This window comes from Microcaecilia unicolor, chromosome 5 (assembly GCF_901765095.1).
Source record: "Microcaecilia unicolor chromosome 5, aMicUni1.1, whole genome shotgun sequence".
In the NCBI taxonomy this organism is placed as follows: domain Eukaryota; kingdom Metazoa; phylum Chordata; class Amphibia; order Gymnophiona; family Siphonopidae; genus Microcaecilia; species Microcaecilia unicolor.
This window is the reverse complement of record NC_044035.1, coordinates 44,116,892-44,143,392: the sequence shown is the minus strand read 5'-3', so window position 1 is coordinate 44,143,392 and position 26,501 is coordinate 44,116,892. Positions and strand designations below refer to the sequence as shown.

At 41.1% G+C, this 26,501-nt stretch overlaps 1 protein-coding gene across 1 annotated transcript in view; it reads right to left on the bottom strand.

The window, feature by feature from the left end:
* Window positions 1-23,880: 23,880 nt before the first annotated feature.
* Window positions 23,881-26,501, bottom strand: part of KAZALD1 (Kazal type serine peptidase inhibitor domain 1) — a 68,634-nt gene continuing 66,013 nt past the window's right edge. Inside the window, exons 4-5 of the mRNA XM_030202847.1 lie at window positions 25,874-26,021; window positions 23,881-24,497 (exon numbers count right to left, since the gene is read on the bottom strand). Coding sequence (XP_030058707.1) covers window positions 24,403-24,497; window positions 25,874-26,021 — 243 coding nt within the window. The 3' untranslated portion in view covers window positions 23,881-24,402. The remainder of the gene's footprint in view (window positions 24,498-25,873; window positions 26,022-26,501) is intronic.

Here is a 26,501-nt window from a genome sequence, read left to right as displayed (position 1 = left end):
CACAGACAAATCCTCACCAAGTGCAGAATAAATAACCACAAACACAAAATAGAAATCTGCAGACAAAAATCTAACTAAAAACCTAAGAAGTTAGACTCTGCATAGCCAGAAGGATGCTAGGTTGCGTAGAAAGAAGCATAACCAGGAGTTGAAATAAGGTGTTGATGTCCCTGTACAAGTTATTGGTAAGGCCCCGCTTGGAGCATTGTGTTAATTTTTGGAGGCCTTATCTTGATAAAGATATTTAAAAAAAAAGTTTCAGAGGAAGTTGATGAAAATAGTATGGGGTCTGTACCAAAAGACATATGAGGAGAGACTGGAAGACCTAAATATATACACCCTAGATGAAAAAAGGTATAACCACTTAAATTGGTCCGCATAAAAATCAGTCCTATCTTTAAGCGGTTCAGTTTATGTGGTTAAGGGTTGAATATTGCACTTAACCGCATAGGTTTTAGCAGCCAATATACAGTTGGATATTGAAATCAGGTGCCTGGACATGGCCTGGCATTGAATGTCCGGGAATACAGTAGGTGGCAGACATAAAAACACTGCCTCTGGTTGAATGTCAACCTCGTTGTATCTTCTTTAGAATAATTTATATTTAGTGTAATTTTTTAAATCAATGCATTTTATTTACATTTATTCTGTTTGTTTTAATATGCTTTCTTGATTATGTGATCCACCTTAGGGTATGGTGCAGGATATAAATTCTTAATTAAATTAAATTTGTACTGATAAATAGCTCGTAGCTATTTCAAGTTAAAACCTCTGATTTCTGTAAGCATTGTACAAGACCTGGAGTCTGGTTTTGTTGATGGAGAGCCAAGTCATGATTTCATTCAGCATATGCATACATAACTGTGCAGGGGGAATTGAGAGGATACAGGAATTTTATCTTCTGGTTGGCTATAATATCAGGCATAATATTTCTTTTCTATTTTATGCCTTATTTTGAACAATCGTGATCTTTTGAGTTACAACATCTTTCCTATACTTTAGCTCACACCTTTTTCAGTAGTAACTCAAAGTGAGCTACATTCTGGATAGTAGATATTTCCCTATTGCCAGAGGGTTTACAAGACTGCTTCGGGAAGCAGATGAAAGCTTAGCTCTTCTCCCAAGCAACTAACTACCTAGTCACACACACAAGGACTACCACTGGCTGTACATACTATGATAGGATTTAGCTATCCTACCCTAGCTGAGATCATAATTCATATACCTTTCTGACTTCACATGCATATTTTCTATCTAAATCTTGTTATTCTACCTTATCTGACTACATGTTTCATCTGTCTATATGTTTTCTTCTTATGCTGTCTATTAAGATGTCTTATTGTGTATTATGATGACATTGTAGGTAGCAATTTATGCCATTAGAAGGGGCATAATCGAACGGAAACGTCTATCTCCATGGGCGTTTATCTCCGAGAACGGGTCCGTGAAGGGGCGGACCAAACTGTATTTTCGCAAAAAATAGACGTGCCCTAAATTCTCGCTACAAATGCATATTTTTTTCCATTATCGGCGAAAGGCGCCCATCTCTGATCGGCCGATAACCACGCCCCAGTTCCGCCTTCGACACGCCCCCATCAACTTTGTCCGCATCCGCAACGGAGTGCAGTTGAAAACGTCCAAATTCGGCTTTCGATTATACCGCTTTATTCGTTTTTGTGAGATAAACGTCTATCTCCCGATTTGGGTCATAATATAGGCGTTTTTCTATTTCGATTATAAGCAGGTAGGTGTACCATTATTGGAATATTTTTTTTCTGTTGAAATTGTCTATTGCCTATGTCCAGATTGTTCTTGCTGTACTATGTCTTGGGTGAATTTCTTCAAAAAGATAGTAAATAAATAAAAAAAATTAAATACATTTACCCCCATGTTTACTAAGCCATGACCTAATGCCAACACAGCCCATTCACTTTGAATGGGCAACGCTGGCATTGCCACGAGGCAGCTTCTAGCGTGGCTTAATAAACAGGGGGAGGGGGTAATTTTGTACCTGAAGTAATGGAGGGTTAAGTGACTTCCCAAAATCACAAGGAGCAGCAGCAGCAGGATTTGACCCAAGCTTCCCTGGAGCAGTTGGGGGGAAGAGGGGGTGGTGGTTGGGAGGCGAGGATAGGGGAGGGCAGACTTATACGGTCTGTACCAGAGCTGCTGATGGGACAGAGGGGGTGGTGGTTGGGAGGCGAGGATAGGGGAGGGCAGACTTATACGGTCTGTACCAGAGCCGGTGATGGGAGGCGGGACTGGTGGTTGGGAGGCGGGAAATACTGCTGGGCAGACTTATATGGTCTGTGCCCTGAAAAGGACAGGTACAAATTCAAGGTAAGGTATACACATATGAGTTTGTCTTGGGCAGACTGGATGGACCATGCAGGTCTTTTTCTGCCGTCATCTACTATGTTACTATGTTACTATATGTCAGCCTATTGCTCTAACTTCTAGGCTACTTTTCTTTTCCACTTTTAAGAAGCTAATTTCTAGAAGCTACTCATTAACAAGCATGCATCATCCCTAACCCATTCTTCTTTTTCTGATACCCATGTTCAACTAATGTTTTTTTACACAAGAGCCCAAGATTCCCACAGACCTTTGACTTTGTCAGGGGAGATACATCCAGATAGCTTTAAGGTTATTTGTTCCCGTAAAATGTGGCAAGGTCCTTCTTTTTCTTCAAAGCCCCTTTAGACAATCCATTTCCTTCCCTCCAGTACTCCCTCAGCTTAAGGTCAGCTTCAAGCACTGTCCTTCTGTCACATACATAATGGTTTCATTTGTGTTATTATGATGCATGATATTCTTGCAAGCTCTCCAAAATCATCTTAAAAAGGATCCAAAAGATTACTGATATTAAATACACTGCTCAACCTGGAAACCATCCTAAGTGATGGAAAAGAACCAAGTGTTTATTTTTAAGAGACATCACTCTTCTCTTCTTTTTTGATCCCAGTGCACTCCATAATTTAATGGCTACAGCTGCAATTAATATGCGCCAAATGGTTTCTTCTCGTAGACTGCGAGTTTAACAGATGTCTCCATGTTCCTGTGGGTGACCTATCCTAATCTGAGTTAGCACTGACATTGCAAATTAAGCAGAGTTTACAGAATCTTCATTTACACTGGTGAAAGAGAATGACAGGGACCATTGTTAATTCTGCTTGCTTATTTTGACATAAACAAAACAGTTAACAATAAACTACAAAGTCTTAATCACTAGTCCATTATTCATTTCTCTTCGGCATCTGAATAAGTGACATATGTATAGGACTTTTATCCCCCAGTTCCCCCATTGGTCCTGAGGAACTGAGTTCAATTCCCGGCACAGGCAGCTCCTTGTGACTCTGGGCAAGTCACTTAACCCTCCATTGCCCCATGTAAGCCGCATTGAGCCTGCCATGAGTGGGAAAGCGCAGGGTACAAATGTAACAAAAATAAAATAGATACTATTGGAGATTCTACATGGAATGTTGCCACTATTGGAGATTCTACATGGAATGTTGCTATTCCACTAGCAACATTCCATGTAGAAGGCTGCGCAGGCTTCTGTTTCTGTGAGTCTGACGTCCTGCACGTACGTGCAGGACGTCAGACTCACAGAAGCAGAAGCCTGCGTGGCCACATTGGTGGAATAACAACCCTCCATTGCCCCATGTAAGCCGCATTGAGCCTGCCATGAGTGGGAAAGCGCGGGGTACAAATGTAACTAAAATAAAATAAAAATACCTTTCTTCCTTCCCAAAGTATATGTGTGCGCGCACACACACACACACACATATAAATTGATGCAAATTAAATTCTCCTGTACCTCTCATGCTTGACCTTGACACAGATTTAGTGAAAGGCTATACAGTCAATTATTATGTATGATTGAGAAATGCATCAGAAATAACAGGGCATCTTTATGAGAAGTCCAAAAGGGTGCCTATTTGAAGCCTCCTTTTAAAGGCATCATAGGCACCCCTTGTTCCTTTTTAAAATCGGCTTCTAGAACCAGCCCTCATAGTGCATAAATGCAGATACTAACAGGCAAACACAGTGAAGGTGACAACAAAGATGATGAAAAATCAAAACGTCCAACGGACTCAAGGAGTTCACATCAGAAGTTTTATTCAAAGTATGAAATGGACTGGACACGAATCGTGTTTCGGCCACAGAGGCCTGCCTCAGGAGTCCCTGTGATATGTAAGTATATAATATTCAGTGTTCTGCAACGTCTGAAAGCAATAATCTAATCACTACTACTACTTATCATTTCTATAGCGCTACTAGACGTACGCAGCGCTGTACACTTGAACATGAAGAGACAGTCCCCGCTCGACAGAGCTTACAATCTAATTAGGACAGACAAACAGGACAAACAAGTAAAGTCGGCCAAATGCTCGTCAGGGACACCCTTCTTTTCTCCACTATCGGCCGAGAACGCCCATCTGTTATCCACTCCCCCGTTTTATATGGTTTTATGTGATTTTGATTTCAATTAATGTGATTTTTTTTTATGCCCTTTGCTTCCCTGCTATACATACTGCACTTGAGATTGCTATCATGCTGTTTATGTGCCTGTGAGGTGAGTACTGTCAGCGGCATAACCGAAAGAGAAGGACGCCCATCTTCCGACACAAATCGGGAGATGGGTGCCCTTCTCTCAGGGTCTCCCAAATCGGCATAATTGAAAGCCGATTTTGGGCGTCCTCAACTGCTTTCCGTCGCGAGGATGACCAAAGTTCACGGGGGCGTGTCGGCAGTGTACCGAAGGCAGGACAGGGGAGTGGTTAACAGATGGGCATCCTCGGCCGATAGTGGAAAAAAGAAGGGCGTCCCTGACGAGCATTTGGCCGACTTTACTTGGTCCAATTTTTTTCACGACCAAGCCTCGAAAAGGTGCTCGAATTGACCAGATGACCACCGAAGGGAATCGGGGATCACCTCTCCTTACTCCCCCAGTGGTCACCAACCCCCTCCCACCCAAAATAAAATTAAAAACATTTTTCCAACCTCTATGCCAGCCTCAAATGTCATACCCAGCTACATCACAGCAGTATGCAGGTCCCTGGAGCAGTTTTTAGTGGGTACTGCAGTGCACTTCAGGCAGGCGGACCCAGACCCATCACCCCCCCCCCCCCACCTGTTACACTTGTGGTGGTAAATGGGAGCCCTCCGAAACCCACTGTACCCACATCTTAGTGCCCCCTTTACCCTTTAAGGGCTATGGCAGTATTGTACAGTTGTGGGTAGTGGGTTTTGGGGGGCTCAGCACCCAAGGTAAGGGAGCTATGCACCTGGGAGCAATTTCTGAAGTCCACTGCAGTGCCCCCTAGGGTGCCCGGTTGGTGTCCTGGCATGTGAGGGGGGAACCAGTGCACTACGAATGCTGGCTCCTCCCACGAACAAATGCCTTGGATTCGGTCATTTTTGAGATGGGCGTCCTCGGTTTCCATTATCAGCGAAAACCGAGGTCGCCCATCTCTAAGGTCAACCATCTCAACATTTAGGTCGACCATCTCTAAGGTCAACCATCTCAACATTTAGGTCGACCATCTCTAAGGTCGACCTAAATGTTGAGATTTGGGCGTCCCCGACCGTATTATCGAAATGAAAGATGGACGCCCATCTTGTTTCGATAATACGGCATGCCCCGCCCCTTCGCGGGGACATCCTCAGAGATGGGCGCCCTTAGAGATGGGCGTCCCCGTTCGAAAATGCCCCTCCACATGACCTATGAATTTTTAGTATTTGTCACTATCTTCATGAAACTGGCAACAGATAGTCCTCAGAAAGGTGAATCTTGGTAGGTTGACATGTATTTAGCTCTTTTTGTTTGTTTTTACTGCAGACATGCCAGTTTCCTTGAGGTCAGTACTGTATGACCCTTCTAATTGTATAGATGTTCCAGTAACTGGTTTCTCAAGAGACTGATAGTGTTGAGTACTTGCAAGATGTTTTTGAGTGGTCTAGCAGTGTTCTTAGATTTTTTTTTTTCTATGTGTAGAATTGTATGTTTATATTCCTCTATAATATAGGAAGATTGACATGGATAATGATTTTTTTTAGATGCTGATTTTATCTAATCTCTCTAACAGCTTCCACAGTACTCTGGGAACCCATTGTGAGCAACGTTTGAGAATGTCAGGTGTTCGCACCACAGGTATTTCCATAAATAAAGGCATTGCACTAAATTTTGATCATTTTATAATGGTGTGGGTGTGGTTTATTCTTTTTTTTTACCCCACATTTCCCATTTTATTTTCTACTTATCTGTGCTGATTTTGTCAGTAAAATCTTTCTAGAAAGTATTCTTATACATCCTCTATTTGTTCTCCTAAGTGGGATCGTAGTCCTGATAGAGTGGTTCTGAATTTGCCCCTAATGCAGGCGCTCCGTGCGGAAACATGTAGAGTCTTTGACTATTTCAAACATTCAGATCCCTATTTGTTTTTGAAGCTGCTCTTTTAATAAACTCACTATTCTAATACTATATCACTGGCTGTCAACAAGTCTACGTTTTGCATTTGGATTTACTCTATGATTTGGCCACATTTTGCCTCTTTTTTCCTGCTATCTAGAACCCTCTATAGTTACCTGATACTGCTAATCTATGACCTCAAAGTGCATCATATTACTGCGGAAATCCAGAGTACATTGTTGCACTGTTCCTCCCCTGATTCATTGGATGCAAGTTGAAGAAGAGGGGGTGGTAGGGCTGCACAAAGTCACGGGGAGCAGGGGGCTGATGGTGTTCATAAAGGTATAGTATTGACATGATTCCTAAGGTGGCTTTGCAAAGTCATAAGTACATAAGTAATGCCATACTGGGAAAAGACCAAGGGTCCATCGAGCCCAGCATCTTGTCCACGACAGCGGCCAATCCAGGCCAAGGGCACCTGGCAAGCTTCCCAAACGTACAAACATTCTATACATGTTATTCCTGGGATTTTGGATTTTTCCAAGTCCGTTTAGTAGTGGTTTATGGACTTGTCCTTTAGGAAACCGTCCAACCCCTTTTTAAACTCTGCTAAGCTATCCGCCTTCACCACTTTCTCCGGCAACGAATTCCAGAGTTTAATTACACGTTGGGTGAAGAAACATTTTCTCCGATTTGTTTTAAATGTACTACACTGTAGTTTCATCGCATGCCCCCTAGTCCTAGTATTTTTGGAAAGCGTGAACAGACGCTTCACATCCACCTGTTCCACTCCACTCATTATTTTATATACCTCTATCATGTCTCCCCTCAGCCGTCTCTTCTCCAAGCTGAATAGCCCTAGCCTCCTTAGTCTTTCTTCATAGGGAAGTCGTCCCATCCCCGCTATCATTTTAGTCGCCCTTCGCTGCACCTTTTCCAATTGTACTATATCTTTCTTGAGATGCGGCGACCAGAATTGAACACAATACTCAAGGTGCGGTTGCACCATGGAGCGATACAACGGCATTATAACATCCTCACACCTGTTTTCCATACCTTTCCTAATAATACCCAACATTCTATTCGCTTTCCTAGCCGCAGCAGCACACTGAGCAGAAGGTTTCAGTGTGTTATCGACGACGACACCCGTCATCCTTTATTGGCATTCACATGAGGGAGTACATTGCAAGCACTGTAGTAATGCAACAGTGCCTCAAACACCTAAGGAAACTATGCAGATATGCAGATGAGATGGAGGGGGTTGACTACTTGCTTGGGTAAGGCTCTGTAATGTCTGGTGTTATGATCTTATAGTGTTAATTAATCAAATTTGGTGTGTCGTTATGGACATGAACAAGGTGGCAGATGTATACTGTACCTCCATGTAGAGATGCATAGCTTATCTAGCTATATTGTGTAGAAACGGAAGTGATGTATGGCAGCATCTGTTTGAGAAAGGTGCCATTATACCTCGTGCCTACATTATCGATCACTGTCACTTTTCCAGAGGTGGTACTGTGTGTTGCTAGATGAGGGGTGAGGAAATGCGGCCTCCATAGAATTGGCTGTGTACTAGTCAGGGGAGTAGCCAGAACCCAATTTTTGGAGGGCCCCAGGGGTAGACTGGGGGTGCCAAGTATTTCCTGTTACTATATTACATTTGAGTCTTCTAGCTGGCATATACCTTTATAGTTCAATGCAGATAACGAAAGAGAGCTAGAGCATACTCTAGGAAGTCACAATGCAATAAAAGCCAAGAATACACATCTAAGTCAGGTTGCAAATTTAACAAATAAAAACATGTTATGTTGTCTCCTAAACTGATGATAATTTCTAACTGGTCTAAGTGACAAAGGTAGTGCATTCCATGACAAAGTGGCCTGATATGACAAAGTTGTATTAAACTGTTTTTTTTAGACTTCAGATGCTTAACTGACGGAAAAGTTAATAACAGCTGGTTCTTAAGACCATGCACTACTTTGCCAGTTAAACACTGAAAATAAAAATATTGCCTAGCATTTATAGGGAGTCAACGCAGTTCTAAAAACCATGGTATAAGTGCATCACATTCAGATGCGGAAAAAAATCAACCTAACAGCTGCATTCTGTACCAACTGCAACCTAGGTTTCAAAACTTGTGAGCAGCCAAAGTAGACCAAGTTGCAATAATCTACCTATGATAACATTAGAGCTTAAACATGAAGTCTAAACGTTGACTGATCAAAATATTTGCAGAGATGAGTTATTAGTTCTCTGCAAATATTTTGATCAGTCAACGTTTAGACTTCATGATCAAGCTCTAATGTTATCATAGGTAGATTATTGCAACTTGGTCTACTTTGGCTGCTCACAAGTTTTGAAACATAGGTTGCAGTTGGTACAGAATGCAGCTGTTAGGTTGATTTTTTTCTGCATCTAAATGTGATGCACTTATACCATGATTTTTAGAACTGTGTTGGCTCCCTATTCCAAAACTGAGTTGTATTTACCTTTCCCCTGGTAAGGGCCTCAACCCTTGGACAAGAAGTATGTCTAGAATGATCCAAGCAGTATATCACAAAATCAAAATGAAAATGGTAGGACCAGGGGACAGGACAACAATCAATTAGCTACATAAGTACATAGTACATAAGTACATAGGTATTGCCATACTGGGAAAGACCAAAGGTCCATCAAACCCAGCATCCTGTTTCCAACAGTGGCCAATCCAGATCACAAATACCTGGCAAGATCCCAAAAAAGTACAAAACATTTTATACTGCTTATCCCAGAAATAGTGGATTTTCCCCAAGTCCATTTAATAACGGTCTATGGACTTTTCCTTTAGGAAGCTGTCCAAACTTTTTTTAAAACTCCGCTAAGCTAACCGCCTTTGCCACATTCTCTGGCAATGAATTCCAGAGTTTAATTACACGTTGAGTGAAGAAACATTTTCTCCAATTCGTTTTAAATTTACTACATTGTAGCTTCATCGCATGCCCCCTAGTCCTAGTATTTTTGGAAAGCGTGAACAGATTCAGTTGCTATAGGGCAAGGCATTTGAAAATATCCAAACTGTGGCCTGTATCATGAGACTAACAATAAGAAGGCCATTCACAAACCAACACCTTCAAAAATTCCAAAAAATCTTTTGCCTTAATATCCAACTCATCATCTAAGTACAGATTAACATCACCAATAATTAAATTTAAATCTTACTTCAAAACACTCCTTGATATAAAATCATATACCGAATCTTTGGCATCAAGCCATTTTCCTGGAGGACAATAAAATAAAGTGAAACAATTAGATCCTACAAATTTATCATCAACTACATCACATGATAAAATCTCCAAAAAAGGAGCACTTAGAGTATCTTATATATTATCACGATCTCATTACCACTTCTATTAAGCCTGGGTAAATGAGTGATTTTATAACCTAATGGACAAAGGTCATTAAGCCTAGGATCATCAATCAATTGTAACCATGTCTCTGTCAAAAACAAAAATCTCTTCAAGCAAATCCCTAATTATATGAGATTTTATAAACAACAGATCTAGCATTAATGTAATAACATGGAATCGTATTGTGAGAGGTTTCTAATTGACTAGCAAGTGGAATCCTAATCAAATTATCCTTCACCCTGCCCTGACCACTCCATGCTCTTTTATATATGGAATTATTAAAAGCACACCCATTAAAAACTTTAGGGATTTCATCATCCACCTCCTCTCCCCCCCTCTCCCCCTCTTCATTGTCTTCCTCCTGTTCCTCCTCACTGCTGCTCTCACAAGCAACATGAAAACCTGTGATTGTTCCCAAAGTCTATCAGGCAATTACAAGCAAATTTAAGGAAAAAGGATCTTCCCACAGCAAAAACCTTAGGCTTTAGCCGTAGGAAGGCCTTCCTACGAAGCTGAGTTGGCCTGGAGACATCCGGGAACAACTGTATTATTTAACCACAAAACAGCAAACTCTTTTTAGGAAAATAAGCTTTGAGAACAATCATTATGTTTTCCTAGATCCTATACAACTGGAGGCTTTTCTGGTTGATAACGCTGTTATTACAGGACAAGATAGGGCTGGAGTATAGGGTTGGGGTATTAGTTAGATGTATGGTTTTTATTTGGCCTGCAATGTCAGTATTTGATATAGTTATTTATCCTTTATGTTTTGCCTTTTCTCTTTAGTGTACTGAAATTTTCTTCTTGATGTGGACTTGAAGATATTTTATTTTTATTATTCATTTGCTTGATGTATAATTGCTTTTCATTTTTCTGTATTGTTTGTAATACATGATTCAAATTCAATTAAAAAAATAAAAAAAAAATTTTAACATGAAAACCTGTTATAAAAAGAAAAGAAAAACATGAAAACCTGTGGGGTGTGGGAGAAGTAACGTGAGTCATGGTCAGGCATCATGTAAATTGCCCTATGATAGGATGATGCTATGCAATAGAATCTCACATGAAGGCCATGCCTCAGGCTGCAAACCTGCAAGTAATGCAGGTGACCCTTAAGTGCTGATGGGATTGTGACAGCATGTATATATTTTGTGCATTCTGAATTGTCGTCATCAGATGTGTGGGATGTGTGCTGCTGTTGGGGTAATCTCCATGAGTGCTCAAGCTCCTTTGTGTGCAGATCATCTTGTGTTTTAACAAATAGCTTCCAAGGTAATTCTTTTGCCTTATGTCATATATATCTTTGAACAAATACAGAAGGTCTCTAATGGTGGGGAAGTGAAGCTAACACTGAAGATTAAGTATTACAGTCGAAAAGGAAAACGGGCAAATAGACTCCACAATCATCATGTATCCTACTCTGTATTGCTCACTAGAAGCGGTTGTCCCTCCCCGGAGTCTTTTCACCCTCACTGGGATTACTTCTTTCTATATGATACTATATATTTGTCCCAGAGTTGTATCCTCTTTTCCGGAACCTTAGCTTCCTTGCACCTACTTTTAATCTATTTTCCACTCTGTATATATTTCCGAAGTTGGTACCAGGGGCGTAGCCAGACAACAGATTCTGGGTGGGCCTGGGCAAGAAGTGGGTGGGCACCTAGTGTTCTTCACCACCACCACCAAAAAAATATCTCAGCTGGCGAGAAAACGCTTCTGTCCACCTTGGCTTACCATGAAAGGGAAGTCTTCAGTTGATAGAGCTTGGGATCTCCACCAGCTACCAGTAAACGTATGCTACTGTTGGGTGGGCCTGAACCCTAAGTGGGTGGGCCCTGGCCCACCTGTGGCTACGCCACTGGTTGGTACTCTCCTCTACGGAACCTGTAAGCCACATTGAGTCTACTGCAATGCGGGAAAATGTGGGATACAAATGTAATAAATAAATAAATAAATTATGCTAGCTATGTTTCAGTAAATATTTTCCAAGAAGGTTCAACATTTTTCCAACTTTCAAAACCACAACCTTTACATAGCTGACTTGGAGACAAGCATAGTTCTTTTGTTTTGATGTGCGGTATGCTGCTAGACTTTTTCTGTGTTTTCTATTTTTATGGTTTTCTGTATTTGCTACATAATGAATTTCTTGAAAATACAGTTTAGCAAATAAGCAACAGATGTTACAGTCTTAATGGACTAGCCTACTACAGTTCTGACAATCAGTTATTATATTTGATTCGAATTGTGAGTCCAGTAAAAGGTATAATCTTCTCTATGATACAGGGGCGTAGCCAGACACCCAATTTTGGGTGGGCCTGGGCCCAAGATGGGTGGGCAAAAGAACCTCGCCCCGTCCCACAGGTGATTTGGTCTCTCCTTCTCTCGCCTGCATGCCATAAGGTCTCTCAAACATCCCCCCTCTCCCATATACCTTTTAAACAGCATATTTTCACCAGCAGCGAGCAGCAACTAATACACACTGCTCATGTTGGCCCCACACCTGTCCCTCTGATGCAACTTCCTGTTTCCACCTAGGCAGAATTACATCAGAGGAAAGGCTGTGGGGCCAGTGCGAGCAGTATGTATGTCACTGCTCACTGCAGGCGAAGATCTGCTACTTACAAGGTATGCAGGAGGGACACTTGTTGGGAGTTTTCGGCTGGTGGGGCTTGGGGATCCCTGCCAGCCACATCATAGGTATGCTGCTACTGGGTGGGCCTGAACCCAAAGTGGGTGGGCCTGGGCCCACCCAAGCCCACCCTTGGCTACGCCACTGCTATGATATGTATTTAAGTAGACAAACACGTCAAACTCATGACTTCATACTGAATTTTTATAACAAAGACCATTTTACAACTTTTCTTACAAGCAGATTTTACAAATTGCATAGGAGCACAGGTTCACTAAGCTTTTTGTTTCGCAGATAGAGAATAGGAAAATAGATTTCATAAATCAAGGCTCCTGTAGACTAAAAAGAAGTGATAGCAAAATAAAGTCCCTGATGGAACTGTTCATGAACACTAAGGTAAAAGTCGGAGGTTTTAGAGTTTCCTGCCTAATGACTGTTTAAAAAAATAGAAAAGGGTGCAGCGCTGCATCTTTTAGTAATCATATGAAGTCTAAAGTAGCAGAGAAAATGGAAAGTATGTAAAAGCAAAACTAAATTGCCTGCTGCTAATTGGGAAAGCATTGCTAAGTGCCTGCATGTTTAGGCCTGTTTAGAACAGTAAATGGCTTCATTATGGCTTGGGAATGTTGGCAGGGCTTATGATGGATAGCAGTGAATGCTTTCTTGGCCAGTTGAGATGATGCCTGAAATTCTGTAGACCAGATGTAGCAGCATTTGGCCCCATGTGATGTAGTTATACCTATGCATCGTGAAGATTTTTGTCCAGATAGGGCAGTGATGTAGATCCCTGCCCAGTCTCATTATTACCCTTTAAATATTCAGGCCATAGGGATGTGTACATATTTTTAAAAAACAAATGGGAAAGTGAGGCGATTTTCAACTGGTCCACTTTAAACAAACTATTTGTTTTCAGTCTATGGAGGGTCTGGAAAACACTTCTTGAATAGCCAGTGTGAGGCTCACTGCGTATTGAACCCATGACCCTTGCGAGTAGAAGCTGAAAGAACATTAGATATTTAGGCAAAATACAAGACAGTGAAGAGTTATCCACTGGGCATCAGAAGAGACACAGCCATGAAGGGAGCCCTTTGTACCAGTTTTCCTGGCATCACAAAGCATGCACATGCCATGCTATCCAAGCGCCTTAACCTGCACCAGCCTCCATAAAGACGACACACTGTCTGAAATTCCAACTGCAATTTGCAGAGAAAGATGAAAGGAAGAGGAGTCAAACTGCCCCTGCTGCAGTTGATGCTGGAACTGTGGTGGAGAGTTGGTAATATGGAGAGAGCAAGGTAAACAGAAGTTCTTTGATAAGCAGAGGCAGGACAGTTGGAGCTGCTTATGGAAGCCAAGATTAAGTCTTTTGTTTTGTCTTCTTTTCTGCACACAAAGTGAAGGGCAGGCCTACCCAGAAACAGTGAGACAGAGGCTAGTGCCAGTCAAAAAGGGGCATGTGACAGGAAGCTGAGGCAGACCAAGGTAGGTCTCTCTCAAAGAGGAGCAAAGAGGTCACATGCAAAAGGGGTGACCAATAAAACTCAGAGCTGCTACTTATCATTTCTATAGCACTACGCATGCCGCGCTGTACACTGGACATAAAGAGACCACCCCTGCTCGACAGAGCTTACAATCTAATTAGGATAGACAAACAGGACAAATAAGAAATAAGGGAATTACTAAGATGGGAATGATAAAACATGGGTATTGAACAAGTGAGTAAGGGTTAAGAGTTAAATGTAGCATCAAAAAGCAACTGGTAATTCAATATAAAAACTGAATTACAAATGCAAACAATATAATATGCACACCCAGTTATGGGGACATAACAGCCAGCAATCAAGAATGCATCCCCGTGTTGGTCCAATGGAGGCATCTGGGGTTATATCTCTTTAATTTTATTTCATGTCATAGTTGTGATAGTCTGTCAAAACATGAAATGTAAAGTACAAAGAATCGGTATAAGTGAGAGTGGGATGTTTGACCACGGGAATATAAATCCTGGCGACAAGAATCTTAAAAAGTTTGTTTATTGATGAAAAGACCCGACACAACTGTTGTGTTTCGGCCGTCAGGCCTGCATCAGGAGTCTTGCTCAATAACGTGTCGTTTATTGAGTCTTAGCAAGATTCCTGATGCAGGCCTGACGGCCGAAACACAACAGTTGTGTCGAGTCTTTTCATCAATAAACAAACTTTTTTAAGATTCTTGTCTCCAGGATTTGTACTCCCATGGTCAAACATCCCATTCTCACTTATACTTGTGTTTTCCCGTGGGGCGTTCGAGTTCTCCGCTTCGTTGTGGATTCTTCTGAACAAGTACAAAGAATCAACACATCACAGAATCATAAATCAATCAATCCCATCCGACATAAAACTATAAACAGTGTAATAACAACTGAGTTTTCAATGAATGTCTTTTTCCCCTTGGATATTTCTTCCCATTCCGTTATCGCTGTTGGACATCCTAATTTTGGGCCTGTCTTAGTCCTGCCTAAAATACCCCTTGCTATTTGGATGCACTGCAGTGTAAAATGTCCTCATTCTGCCTTTCCAAAATCGCTATTTAGAAGTTTTCAGTAGTTGGTTGTTTTATTGGCCCTTTTGAGACTCCCATCTGCTTTGAAAATGAGTGCCTTAGTGGCATTACTCGGGTGTTTCACATGTAAGCAGAGGTACTTAACACGTGTAAGTGCTGAACTTGCAAATTGCACATACAAGTTCTGGAAAACACAAATGTTTGTGCTACATCTTGCAAAAATACACAAGAAGAGCTAATTAAACCTCAGTTTGAGGTGGTTTTTATGGCCAGAGAGATAAGCACAATTAACTCCTCACTCACTCCTCAAAACTCCAGGTCTAAATGAGCAGTTAGCTCACACGTATATGTTATTCAGAAGAGGAGAAAATGCCAGCAGTGAAATTTTGAAAATATATATGTATCTGTCTTGTAAAATGGGATATATATAGACATTTTGCAAGTTTGTCTACACGATAAAAACAGAGAAAAATGAAGGCAGGTAAAGACCATATGGCTTATATAATCTGCTGACCCCATACCATCTATTATCCCTTCCTTTCCCTTAGAGATCCAATGTACTTGTCCAAAGCTTTCTTGAATTCATATACAGTCATCATCGCCACCACCTCTACCAGGAGGCCATTCCACGCATTTACCTTTTCCATAAAGATGTATTTCTTTAGGTTTCTCCTGAGTCTGCTCCCATTCACCTTCATTCTATGCACCCTCAATCAAGAACTTCCTTTCAATTTATGCCACAGAGGTAGTTAAACATCTCTATCATATCTCCCCCTCCTCCCTTTCTTCTGACGTATACGTACTCAGATCTTTGTCCCCCTATGCTTTATGAGACCCATTTTAGTACCACCCCCTGGCCTGACTCCATCCTGTTTACATATGTTTGAAGGTACCATCTCCAGAATTGTACACAGCACTCTAACCCCACTGTTTACTAAAGTTTAGCTCGAGTTATCTGCAGCAAGGCCCATTTTATTCCTATAGGCCCTGCTGCAGATAACTCGAGCTAAGCTTTAGTAAACAACCCCCTAAATGAGGTCTCACTAGAGACTTATACAGAGGCATGTGCCTCCTTTTCCCTGCTGGCCATTCTTCCCCACACACACCCAAGCTTCCTTTTGGCTTTTGCTATCACCTTTTCTACCTGTTTGGCCACCTTAACATCATCACATACCATCACACCCAAGAGCTGCTCTACTTTCAGGCATTATGCTTGCACTATGCTGGCACCAATCTCCCTTAAAATCTATTCATACAATGATATACAAGTGTAAGCAGTGGCTTCTCTAAACTTGCTACTCACACGCATATGCCCGTTCACATTTGTAAAGTAGCTTTTTACACATCTAAAATGCTGCCTATTTTAACAAGATCACTCTTATCCTGAGCTGGGAGTGGGCAGATCAGGGGCAGGAGCATGCGAACATATTTTACTATGGAATAAAAGCAAATACAACACTTAATTGCATTTTGTTAGTTTGTGTGTGTATCTATGAAAATGACTATAACATCTGATAAAGAATGGTAATATATCTTTGTATTGCTTTTTTAAGTACATAAGCATCGCCATACTGGGACAGACCAAAGGTCCATCAAGCCCAGTATCCTGTTTCCAACAATGGCCAATCCAGGTCCCAAGTACCTGGCAGAATGCCAAAAGAATAATAGATCCATACTGTTTATCCCAGAAAAAGGCAGTGTATTTTCACCAAGTCTACTTTAATTGCAGTTTATGGATTTTTCTTCTAGGGACTTGTCCAAATTTTTTTTAAACTCTGCTGTTCTAACTGCTTTTACCACATTCTCTGGCAACAAGTTCCAGAGCTTAATTATATGTTGAATATGTTGAATGAAGAAATATTTCCTCCAATTTGTTTTAAATGTACTACTTAGTAACTTAATTGTAAAACCCTTGGAAAAGAATAAACAAGTGATTCCTGTTTACCTGTTCCACTCTGCTATCATATCTCCCTTCAGCCATCTCTTCTCTAAGCTGAAGATCCCTAACCTTTTTAGCCTTTCATCACAGGGAAGTCATTCCATTGCCTTTATCATTTGGTTGTCCTCTGTACCTTTTCTAATTCTGTTATATCTTTTTTTTTTTAGATGTGATGATCAAAATAGCACACAATATTCAAGGTGCAGTCACATTGTGAAAGCAAATTACAGTAGAGGCATTATGATATTCTCAGTTTTATTCTCCATTTCTTTCCGAATAATTCCCAACATTCCATATGCTTTCTTGGCCACAACTGCACATTGAGTAGTGGATTTCAATGTGTCTTCAACGTTGACACCTAAATCCTTTTCCTGGGTAGTGACTCAATATGGAACCTTTGCAGTTTGGGTTCCTTTTCCTTATATCCATCACTTTGTATTTTCTCACATTAAATTTCATCTACCATTTGGATGCCCAGTGCACCACGCTTGCACGGTCTTTTTGCAATGTCTCATAATCCTCTTGTGATTTAACACCCTTGAATAACTGTGTTGACAACAGATTTGATCACCTCACTCATTATTCCTGTTTCCAGGTCATTTATAAATATGTTAGAAAGCAGTGGTCTCAGCGCAGATCCCTGGAGAACCCCACTATTTACCATTCTCCATTAAGAATATTGACCATTTAACCCTAATACCTGTTTTCTATCTTTTAACCACTTCTCAGTCCTCAATGGGATATTGCCTCCTTTCCCATGATTTTTTAATTTCCTGAAGAGTCTCTCACGAGGTATTCTGTCAAATGCTTTCTGAAAATGCAGTTTAACTCTCTATTATTGCATTATTATTATGTTTCCCTGTATGAACCCTAGTGCAATAGACCTTAAACTACTTTTTCACCATTTCAACTGTTTATTATAAATATTCCCATTTTAGCTGTTTCTCTGATTCGCTGTCACTTACACTCAATGCAAGCATTTTGTGTTAGTAATAATGTAGTCCTTTGGGACATTCGTTTTCTGGCCTATAAAGTGTATTCTCTGATGCTTCTTGGATGATTTTACATCTGGTACAACCTACCCCTGGTGAAAATGGCGCTCAAAGTGGACAATTTTGAAAGGGATTTACCTAGGCTACTAATGAGTTACCTTGAAATCCATGAAAATTGTCTCTCCCCTCAGAGGCAAGGTGGCTAGATTTAGCCATGGGGGTGGGGGGAAATGATATCTTTAGCTGAAGCAGGTTCCAAATCCAAAAACCTTCAAACTACCCATACTGTTGATAAGATTATTGGTTTTCATTTAGGGGTCCTTTTACAAAGGCGTGCTGAAAAATGGCTTGCGGTAGTGTAGGCGCAGGTTTTGGGCATGCACAGAATCATTTTTCAGCGCACCTGTAAAAAATGCCTCTTTTTTCCCCCCCAGAAAATGGACGTGCGGCAAAATCAAAATTGCCGCGCATCCATTTTGGGTCTGAGATCTTACCCGCCAGCCATAGACCTAGCAGTAAAGAATTTGGGCGGTAATGACCTACCCACGTCAGATGCCACTTGGCGCACATCTGCTACGTGCGCCAGAAAAAAAAATCACAGGACTAAATTTACGCATGTAAATTTTAATTAAATCCAATTAGCACCAATAATTGCTTGTTAAAATCTCAATTCTAGCAAAGGACTCAAGATCGAAAATAAGGGGGGGGGAGGGGAAAAAGCCTCAATGAGCTATTTAAACACAATCGCTCCGTGCTAGCCAGTATTATCAAAGTCATTAAAAAACCCTTATCCAGCAGAAGTCCAATGCAACAGTACAAATCCAACTGTGCAATAAAAGCCTCTGTAGCAGGGGTTCTTAACCCAGTTCTCGTGACACATCTAGCCAGTCAGGTTTTCAAGATACCCACAATGAATATGCATGAGATAGATTTGAATACAATTCAGGTAAGGCATGCTAATCTATCTCATGCATTTTCATTGTGGTACTCTGAAAACCTGACTGGCTAGGTGAGTGCCGAGAACTGGGTTGAGAACCCCTGACCTATAGAGAGAGAAGAAAATAACCTTGGGCCCTGTTTACTAAGCCGACCTAGAGGTGCGTTAGCATTTTTAGCAAACGCTAACTGTGTAGGCGCCCACAATATTCCTATGGGCGCCTACACAGTTAATTTTGTGCACGCGCTAAAAACGCTAGTGCATCTTAAACAGGGTCCCTTATCTTTTACCTGCAAACTCAGATTTAGAAGCCCAAAAGATAAGGTTTCTTCTTCTGTCTTATAGAGGCTTTTATTGCACAATTGGATTTGCACTGTTGCATTGGACTTCTGCAGGATAAGGGTTTTTTTTATGTCTATGATAATAATGAAACTAGCACAAGCAATTGTGCTTTAAGTGCACTGAAAAATGGCCTGCAGAAGTGTGGGCATGCGTTTTGGCCATGTGCAGAATCATTTTTCAGTGTACCAGTAAAAAAAATGCTTTTGGGGGGGGGGGGGGGGGGCCGAAAATGGACTTGTAGCAAAATGAAAATTGGCGCACATCCATTTTGGGTCTGAGACCTTACCACCAGTCATTGACTTAGCAGTAAGGTCTCACGCATTAACTGGGTGGTAATGGTCAACGCACGTTCAAATGCTGATTACTGCCTGTGCGCCAGTAAGTAAAAATATTTTCCAGAGCGCATAAAAAATGAAATTACCACCCGGGCCACGCAGTAGCCGGGTGGTAACTTGGAATTGATGTACGTTGGGCGCTCCTAGGCGCTTACACGGCTTAGTAAAAGGGTCCTTGAAGCTTTTCCCCATTTGTTTTTGATCTCAAGTCCTTTGCTAGAATGGGTGTGATATAATGCATTGCTTGCTGATTGTTATTATTGGTGGAGGGATTTTTTTTGTATATATTTTGAATAGAACATTTGGATTCCACTTTTCTTTTTGTGATAGTGTTAATTAGAATGTCCCTGGTCCTTCTTGTATACTCAATCAGTCATTCTCTCGTGGTTCCAGGTTCTAGCACAATTTATTATGCAGAGACATCAACATTTGTGTTTTCTGTAGCTGGACCATTGCTTTTGCATAAGCTATCGGGGCATCTTCGGTGCTGTTTAACCTTGTAGCAATTTAAGAAGATATTAAAGACTCATCTATTTTGCAGGCTTTGTTGCTGTAGGGGTGGAAAATTGATGGGTGAACAGCAGTTTTGCTTGATTTATACTGTAGTTTGATTTTTAGTTTGTATGTTTTTTGTTTTTGTTTTTTTAATTATGCATGTGTTGCTTTTTGTAAGCAGCTTAGTGTTAAGTGGAATAAAAATGTATTACTACTACTACTACTACTACTATTTAGCATGTTCAAGCTTCACCCCTCTTTCTAACCTTCTTTCTCTGTAACCAGTTCCACAAAGAATTGAAGAGTCCTCACCCCTAACATTATTTAAAAGGAACTCCTCCTTTTTCTTGAGAATTCCCCATAAAATTGTCATGATCCATTAATCTCTGCTCAGTCCCTACTGTGCTTGCAGTCTTGCTTTTGTAAAGTCAGCTTAAATAAGGGCACCACAAAACCCCCCAAATAATAATAATAATCCTTACATTCTAACTGCAGCATTTGAAATATTTTCCATAAATGATCAACAGCTTTTTGCCAATGTCTTATTTTTCCTTTTTACCATGATACATATACCAGTTATAGACAGTGGCGTAGCCAGGGTTGGGCTTGGGTGGGCCCAGGCCCACCCACTTTGGGTTCAGGCCCACCCAGTAGCAGCATACCTATGATGTGGCTGGCAGGGATCCCCAAGCCCCACCAGCCGAAAACTCCCAACAAATGTCCCTCCTGCATACCTTGTAAGTAGCAGATCTTTGCCTGCAGTGAGCAGTGACATACATACTGCTCATACCAGCCCCACAGCCTTCCCTCTGATGTATTTCTGCCTAGGCGGAAACAGGTAGTTCCATCAGAGGGAAGGGTGTGGGGCCAACATGATCAGTGTGTATTAGTTGCTGATTGCTGCTGGTGAAAATCTGCTATTTAAAAGGTATACGTGAGGGGGGTATGTTTGAGAGACCATATGGCATGCAGGTGAGAGGAGAGACCAAATCACCTGTGGGATGGGGCGAGGTTCTTCTGCCCACCCATCTTGGGCCCAGGCCTACCCAAAATTGGGTGTCTGGCTACGCCCCTGGTTATAGATACTCCTTTTTAATAATAAAACATAGATTTGTAAACTTGTGACCAATAAGCTTGAACCTTACAAATAAATACCGAGAGATAATTTGAGTATTTCTCTTTTGTTATTACAACATTCACACCTGAGATGACCCAGAAATGAACGCATCACCTCTGTAAGCGGTCTGGACATTCAGTTCTCTTGTATCCATGGAGCTAGACAACCATTTTATTTTTAATCAAATGCACATACTGTATGCATCATCTTTCATTTCATTTACCATATGAAGCCAACATGAATGATAAACCCCTACTATGGTCATTACATAGTAAATCTAAGGCATTTTTGCACACACAGATTGAATTTCTGACCTTATCAGCATTTGGTAACACTGACGCTCTAGCATGGAATGAACCGCATGTTTAATAGTTTACCTGATTTTAAACATTTTCTATTATGTCCAAATGTAAAAGATTCTGAACTCTTGTCCTAGTTCAGATTTACAAATCTGTAGGACTTATAGGGATAGCAACCCAGAATATTGAGCACAGTAAGGGCCTCATTTGGGAAAATGCATCAATAAGGGGGGAGTTATTAATATGGATTACTGTTAAGATATGTCATTTTACTATTACCCCAGTTATTAGTAACTACATTTCACTGCATAAAATGGGACCTGTGATAAAATAATCCATCTTAATGGTAGCCCACATTGATAATTTCTCTCCTTAGTGTGAAGAGTTTCAGTCTCTGGTAACCAGAGCTGATATTGTGATGTCATAATGCCTCATTCCACCAATGCCTAAGAGCCAGCCTCATCCGTGATGTCACAATGACTTGATTCCCCTATACTTGGTTCACTTTTACTACATATAGCAGTGATTTCCATTTCTAAAGACATTTCTCTTTTCTTTAATTAAGAGGGGAAAGTTATCAGTGTGGGCTACCATTAAGACATGTTATTCTACTGTTAACCCCAGTTATTATTAACTACATTTCACTGCATAAAATGGGACCCGTGGTAAAATAATCCATCTTAATGGTAGCCCACATTGATAATTTCTCTCCTTAGTGTGAAGAGTTTCAGTCTCTGGTAACCAGAGCTGATATTGTGATGTCATAATGCCTCATTCCACCAATGCCTAAGAGCCAGCCTCATCCGTGATGTCACAATGACTTGATTCCCCTATACTTGGTTCACTTTTACTACATATAGCAGTGATTTCCATTTCTAAAGACATTTCTCTTTTCTTTAATTAAGAGGGGAAAGTTATCAGTGTGGGCTACCATTAAGACATGTTATTCTACTGTTAACCCCAGTTATTATTAACTACATTTCACTGCATAAAATGGGACCCGTGGTAAAATAATCCATCTTAATGGTAGCCCACATCGATAATTTCTCTCCTTAGTGTGAAGAGTTTCAGTCTCTGGTAACCAGAGCTGATATTGTGATGTCATAATGCCTCATTCCACCAATGCCTAAGAGCCAGCCTCATCCGTGATGTCACAATGACTTGATTCCCCTATACTTGGTTCACTTTTACTACATACAGCAGTGATTTCCATTTCTAAAGGCATTTCTCTTTTCTTTAATTAAGAGGGGAAAGTTATCAGTGTGGGCTACCATTAAGACATGTTATTCTACTGTTAACCCCAGTTATTAGTAACTACATTTCACTGCATAAAATGGGACCTGTGATAAAATAATCCATCTTAATGGTAGCCCACATTGATAATTTCTCTCCTTAGTGTGAAGAGTTTCAGTCTCTGGTAACCAGAGCTGATATTGTGATGTCATAATGCCTCATTCCACCAATGCCTAAGAGCCAACCTCATCCGTGATGTCACAATGACTTGATTCCCCTATACTTGGTTCACTTTTACTACATATAGCAGTGATTTCCATTTCTAAAGACATTTCTCTTTTCTTTAATTAAGAGGGGAAAGTTATCAGTGTGGGCTACCATTAAGACATGTTATTCTACTGTTAACCCCAGTTATTATTATCTACATTTCACTGCATAAAATGGGACCCGTGGTAAAATAATCCATCTTAATGGTAGCCCACATTGATAATTTCTCTCCTTAGTGTGAAGAGTTTCAGTCTCTGGTAACCAGAGCTGATATTGTGATGTCATAATGCCTCATTCCACCAATGCCTAAGAGCCAGCCTCATCCGTGATGTCACAATGACTTGATTCCCCTATACTTGGTTCACTTTTACTACATACAGCAGTGATTTCCATTTCTAAAGGCATTTCTCTTTTCTTTAATTAAGAGGGGAAAGTTATCAGTGTGGGCTACCATTAAGACATGTTATTCTACTGTTAACCCCAGTTATTAGTAACTACATTTCACTGCATAAAATGGGACCTGTGATAAAATAATCCATCTTAATGGTAGCCCACATTGATAATTTCTCTCCTTAGTGTGAAGAGTTTCAGTCTCTGGTAACCAGAGCTGATATTGTGATGTCATAATGCCTCATTCCACCAATGCCTAAGAGCCAGCCTCATCCGTGATGTCACAATGACTTGATTCCCCTATACTTGGTTCACTTTTACTACATATAGCAGTGATTTCCATTTCTAAAGACATTTCTCTTTTCTTTAATTAAGAGGGGAAAGTTATCAGTGTGGGCTACCATTAAGACATGTTATTCTACTGTTAACCCCAGTTATTATTATCTACATTTCACTGCATAAAATGGGACCCGTGGTAAAATAATCCATCTTAATGGTAGCCCACATTGATAATTTCTCTCCTTAGTGTGAAGAGTTTCAGTCTCTGGTAACCAGAGCTGATATTGTGATGTCATAATGCCTCATTCCACCAATGCCTAAGAACCAACCACATCAGTGATGTCACAATGACTTGATTCCCCTATACTTGGTTCACTTTTACTACATATAGCAGTGATTTCCATTTCTAAAGACATTTCTTTTTTCTTTAATTAAGGGGGGAAGTTATCGGTATGGGCTACTGTTTAAACATGATATTTAATTTAACCCCAGTTATTAGTAACTAGGTCTCATTGCATAAACTGGGACCTGTGCTAAAATAGCACGAGTTCATGGTAAAATACTATATCTTAACAGCAGCCCACAATGATAACTTTGCCCCTAAGACATCACTAGATCTTGCACCAAAACTTCAACAAGTCACATGCAAGCACTGTAGAAATTGTATCACAGCTGTGCTGATTGATTGGAACTTACTGACAAAAGAAATGAGCATACTTCCTTTGGAGGAAACAAAAACAATACTGAACAAAAATTTCTGCTTCATTGTTAGGGTCCTCCACACATATCTGTCCTTCCAAGGAGGAGCCTTAGTAATAATCATCCCCATCTTCACTCTCCTCATCATCCTCAAACAGCTGATGGCGTGGTTTTGGCAATAATAGCCCAGTCATGTTCAGCTGATCTGTAAAGGAGCATTAAAAGAGAGCTTTCAGATTCTCTGCAATCTTAAACCGACATTATCAGAAGGTAAAACATTAAACATAAAACATCTCTTACTGGCCAGTTTTCAGAAGCTTTTTTTTTTTTTAAGTTGGTGAGTTACATTCAGATAAAGTAGGTATTTCACTTAGGGGTAGGTCTACTAAAAGGGCATTTAACTGTGTGATTAATCGCAATTAAAAATTTGAATAGAAATACAAATACAGGACAAGGCCTTGGGTTTCCCAGGGCTTCTGTACTTTGCGGTTATTTTTATAACAGGGCATCTCAGTTAAGTGAGCAGGAAGGCACTAGTTTAGTGCTCTTTTATAAAGACCCAGAGAAGCAAACCCAACAGCAACAGTGCCCACGTTCAAGGTGCGGGCATGCTTCGCCCAAACTCCGCCCCTTTGCACACCGGCTTCCACTGCAAATACCTTTCATCAGGACATTATTTTATAAGAGCTCATTTGTGCACCTGAATCAACATTTTACATGCAAAAATGCTTCATAAATTTAGCCTGTACGGGGGCAAGTCCAGAAGTGGGTGTATCCAGCTGGTATTTTGCACATTTGCAGATGGCACAGAAATGTGAGTGCCCGGTACTAAAACTGCCCTTTATATACCTAAAAGCAGGGGTGTGCTGGTAAATTTTTAACAACAGGCTCTTTCTCCGGACGTAGCCAGCTCTGAGGTTGAAAGGGCCAGGGGTGGCCCGGTGGGGGGGGGGGGGGGGGGGGAGCAACACTTGCCTCTCTCTCCTCCTTCCCTTCGTGCGGGCACGCTAGGCATACCTTTGCTGGCAACCAATAAATGGACTGCCACCACTCCCAATGTCTTGCTCTGAGCAGCATGCTGAAACTTCTCACACATGCTGGAGAAGTCCCAGCCTGCTGCTCAGAGCTAGAAACAAGGAGCTGGGAGCAGCAGCAGTCTATTTACTTGGCTGGCAGGGCTCAGCATGCCCACCAGCAAAGTAAAAGAGAAATCAGCAGGGGGCCCAAGCCTACATTTTGGGAGCCAGTTGTTAAAGTAGCCATGGAGGGCCCTACTTTAACAACCGGCTCCCAAAATTCTTAAAAACTTAACAACCGGCTCTTGCAAGCCTGTGAGAGCCTGCTCCAGCACACCACTGCCTAAAAGCATGCGTAGCCTTGGATTTTGTTACAATCATGTCTTGTAGCTACCCCTAGGGCCTAGTTCTTTTCAACATTTTTATAAGTAACTTTACTTATGAAACCCACAGCCACAAATGAGAGAAAACAGACCTTGGGGTGGTGGCCAGGGCACAGAGGGAACAGAGTCTATAAATATGTCTTACAGTAATAATGTATTGTGTATATAAATGTACACTTCACCTGGTGTGAGCACTGTGAGGCTGGCAGTGGCCACAGTTTCCCCAAACGTGTTCCTTGCAAAGCAGTGGTAGTCTCCCTCATCTGTTGTACGGACCTCTTGAATTTGAAGCCATCCAGTCACTTCATACTTCTGTGGACCTCCCCTAAACTGAGGTCATAAGAACATAAGAACAGCCATACTGGGTCAGAACAATGGTCCATCTAGCCCAATATCCTGCTTCTAGCACTGGCTAATCCAGGTCACAAGTACCTGGCAGAAACCCAATTAGTAGCAACATTCCATTCTACCCAGGGTAAGCAGTGGCTTCCCCCATATCCATCTCAATAACAGACTGTGGACTTTTCCTCCAGGAACTTGTCCAATACTTTTTTAAACCCAGATACTCTAACCACCTTTACCACATCCTCCAGCAGCGAGTTCCAGAGCTTAACTATTCTTTGAGTGAAAAAATATTTCCTCCTATTTGATCTAAAAGTATTTCCATGCAATTTCATTGAATGTCCCCTGGTCTTTGTACCTTTTCAATGAGTGAAAAATCGATTCACCTCCACCTGCTCCAAACCATTTAGGATTTTGTAGACCTCAATCATATCCCCTGTCAATTGTCTCTTTTCTAAGCTGAAGAGC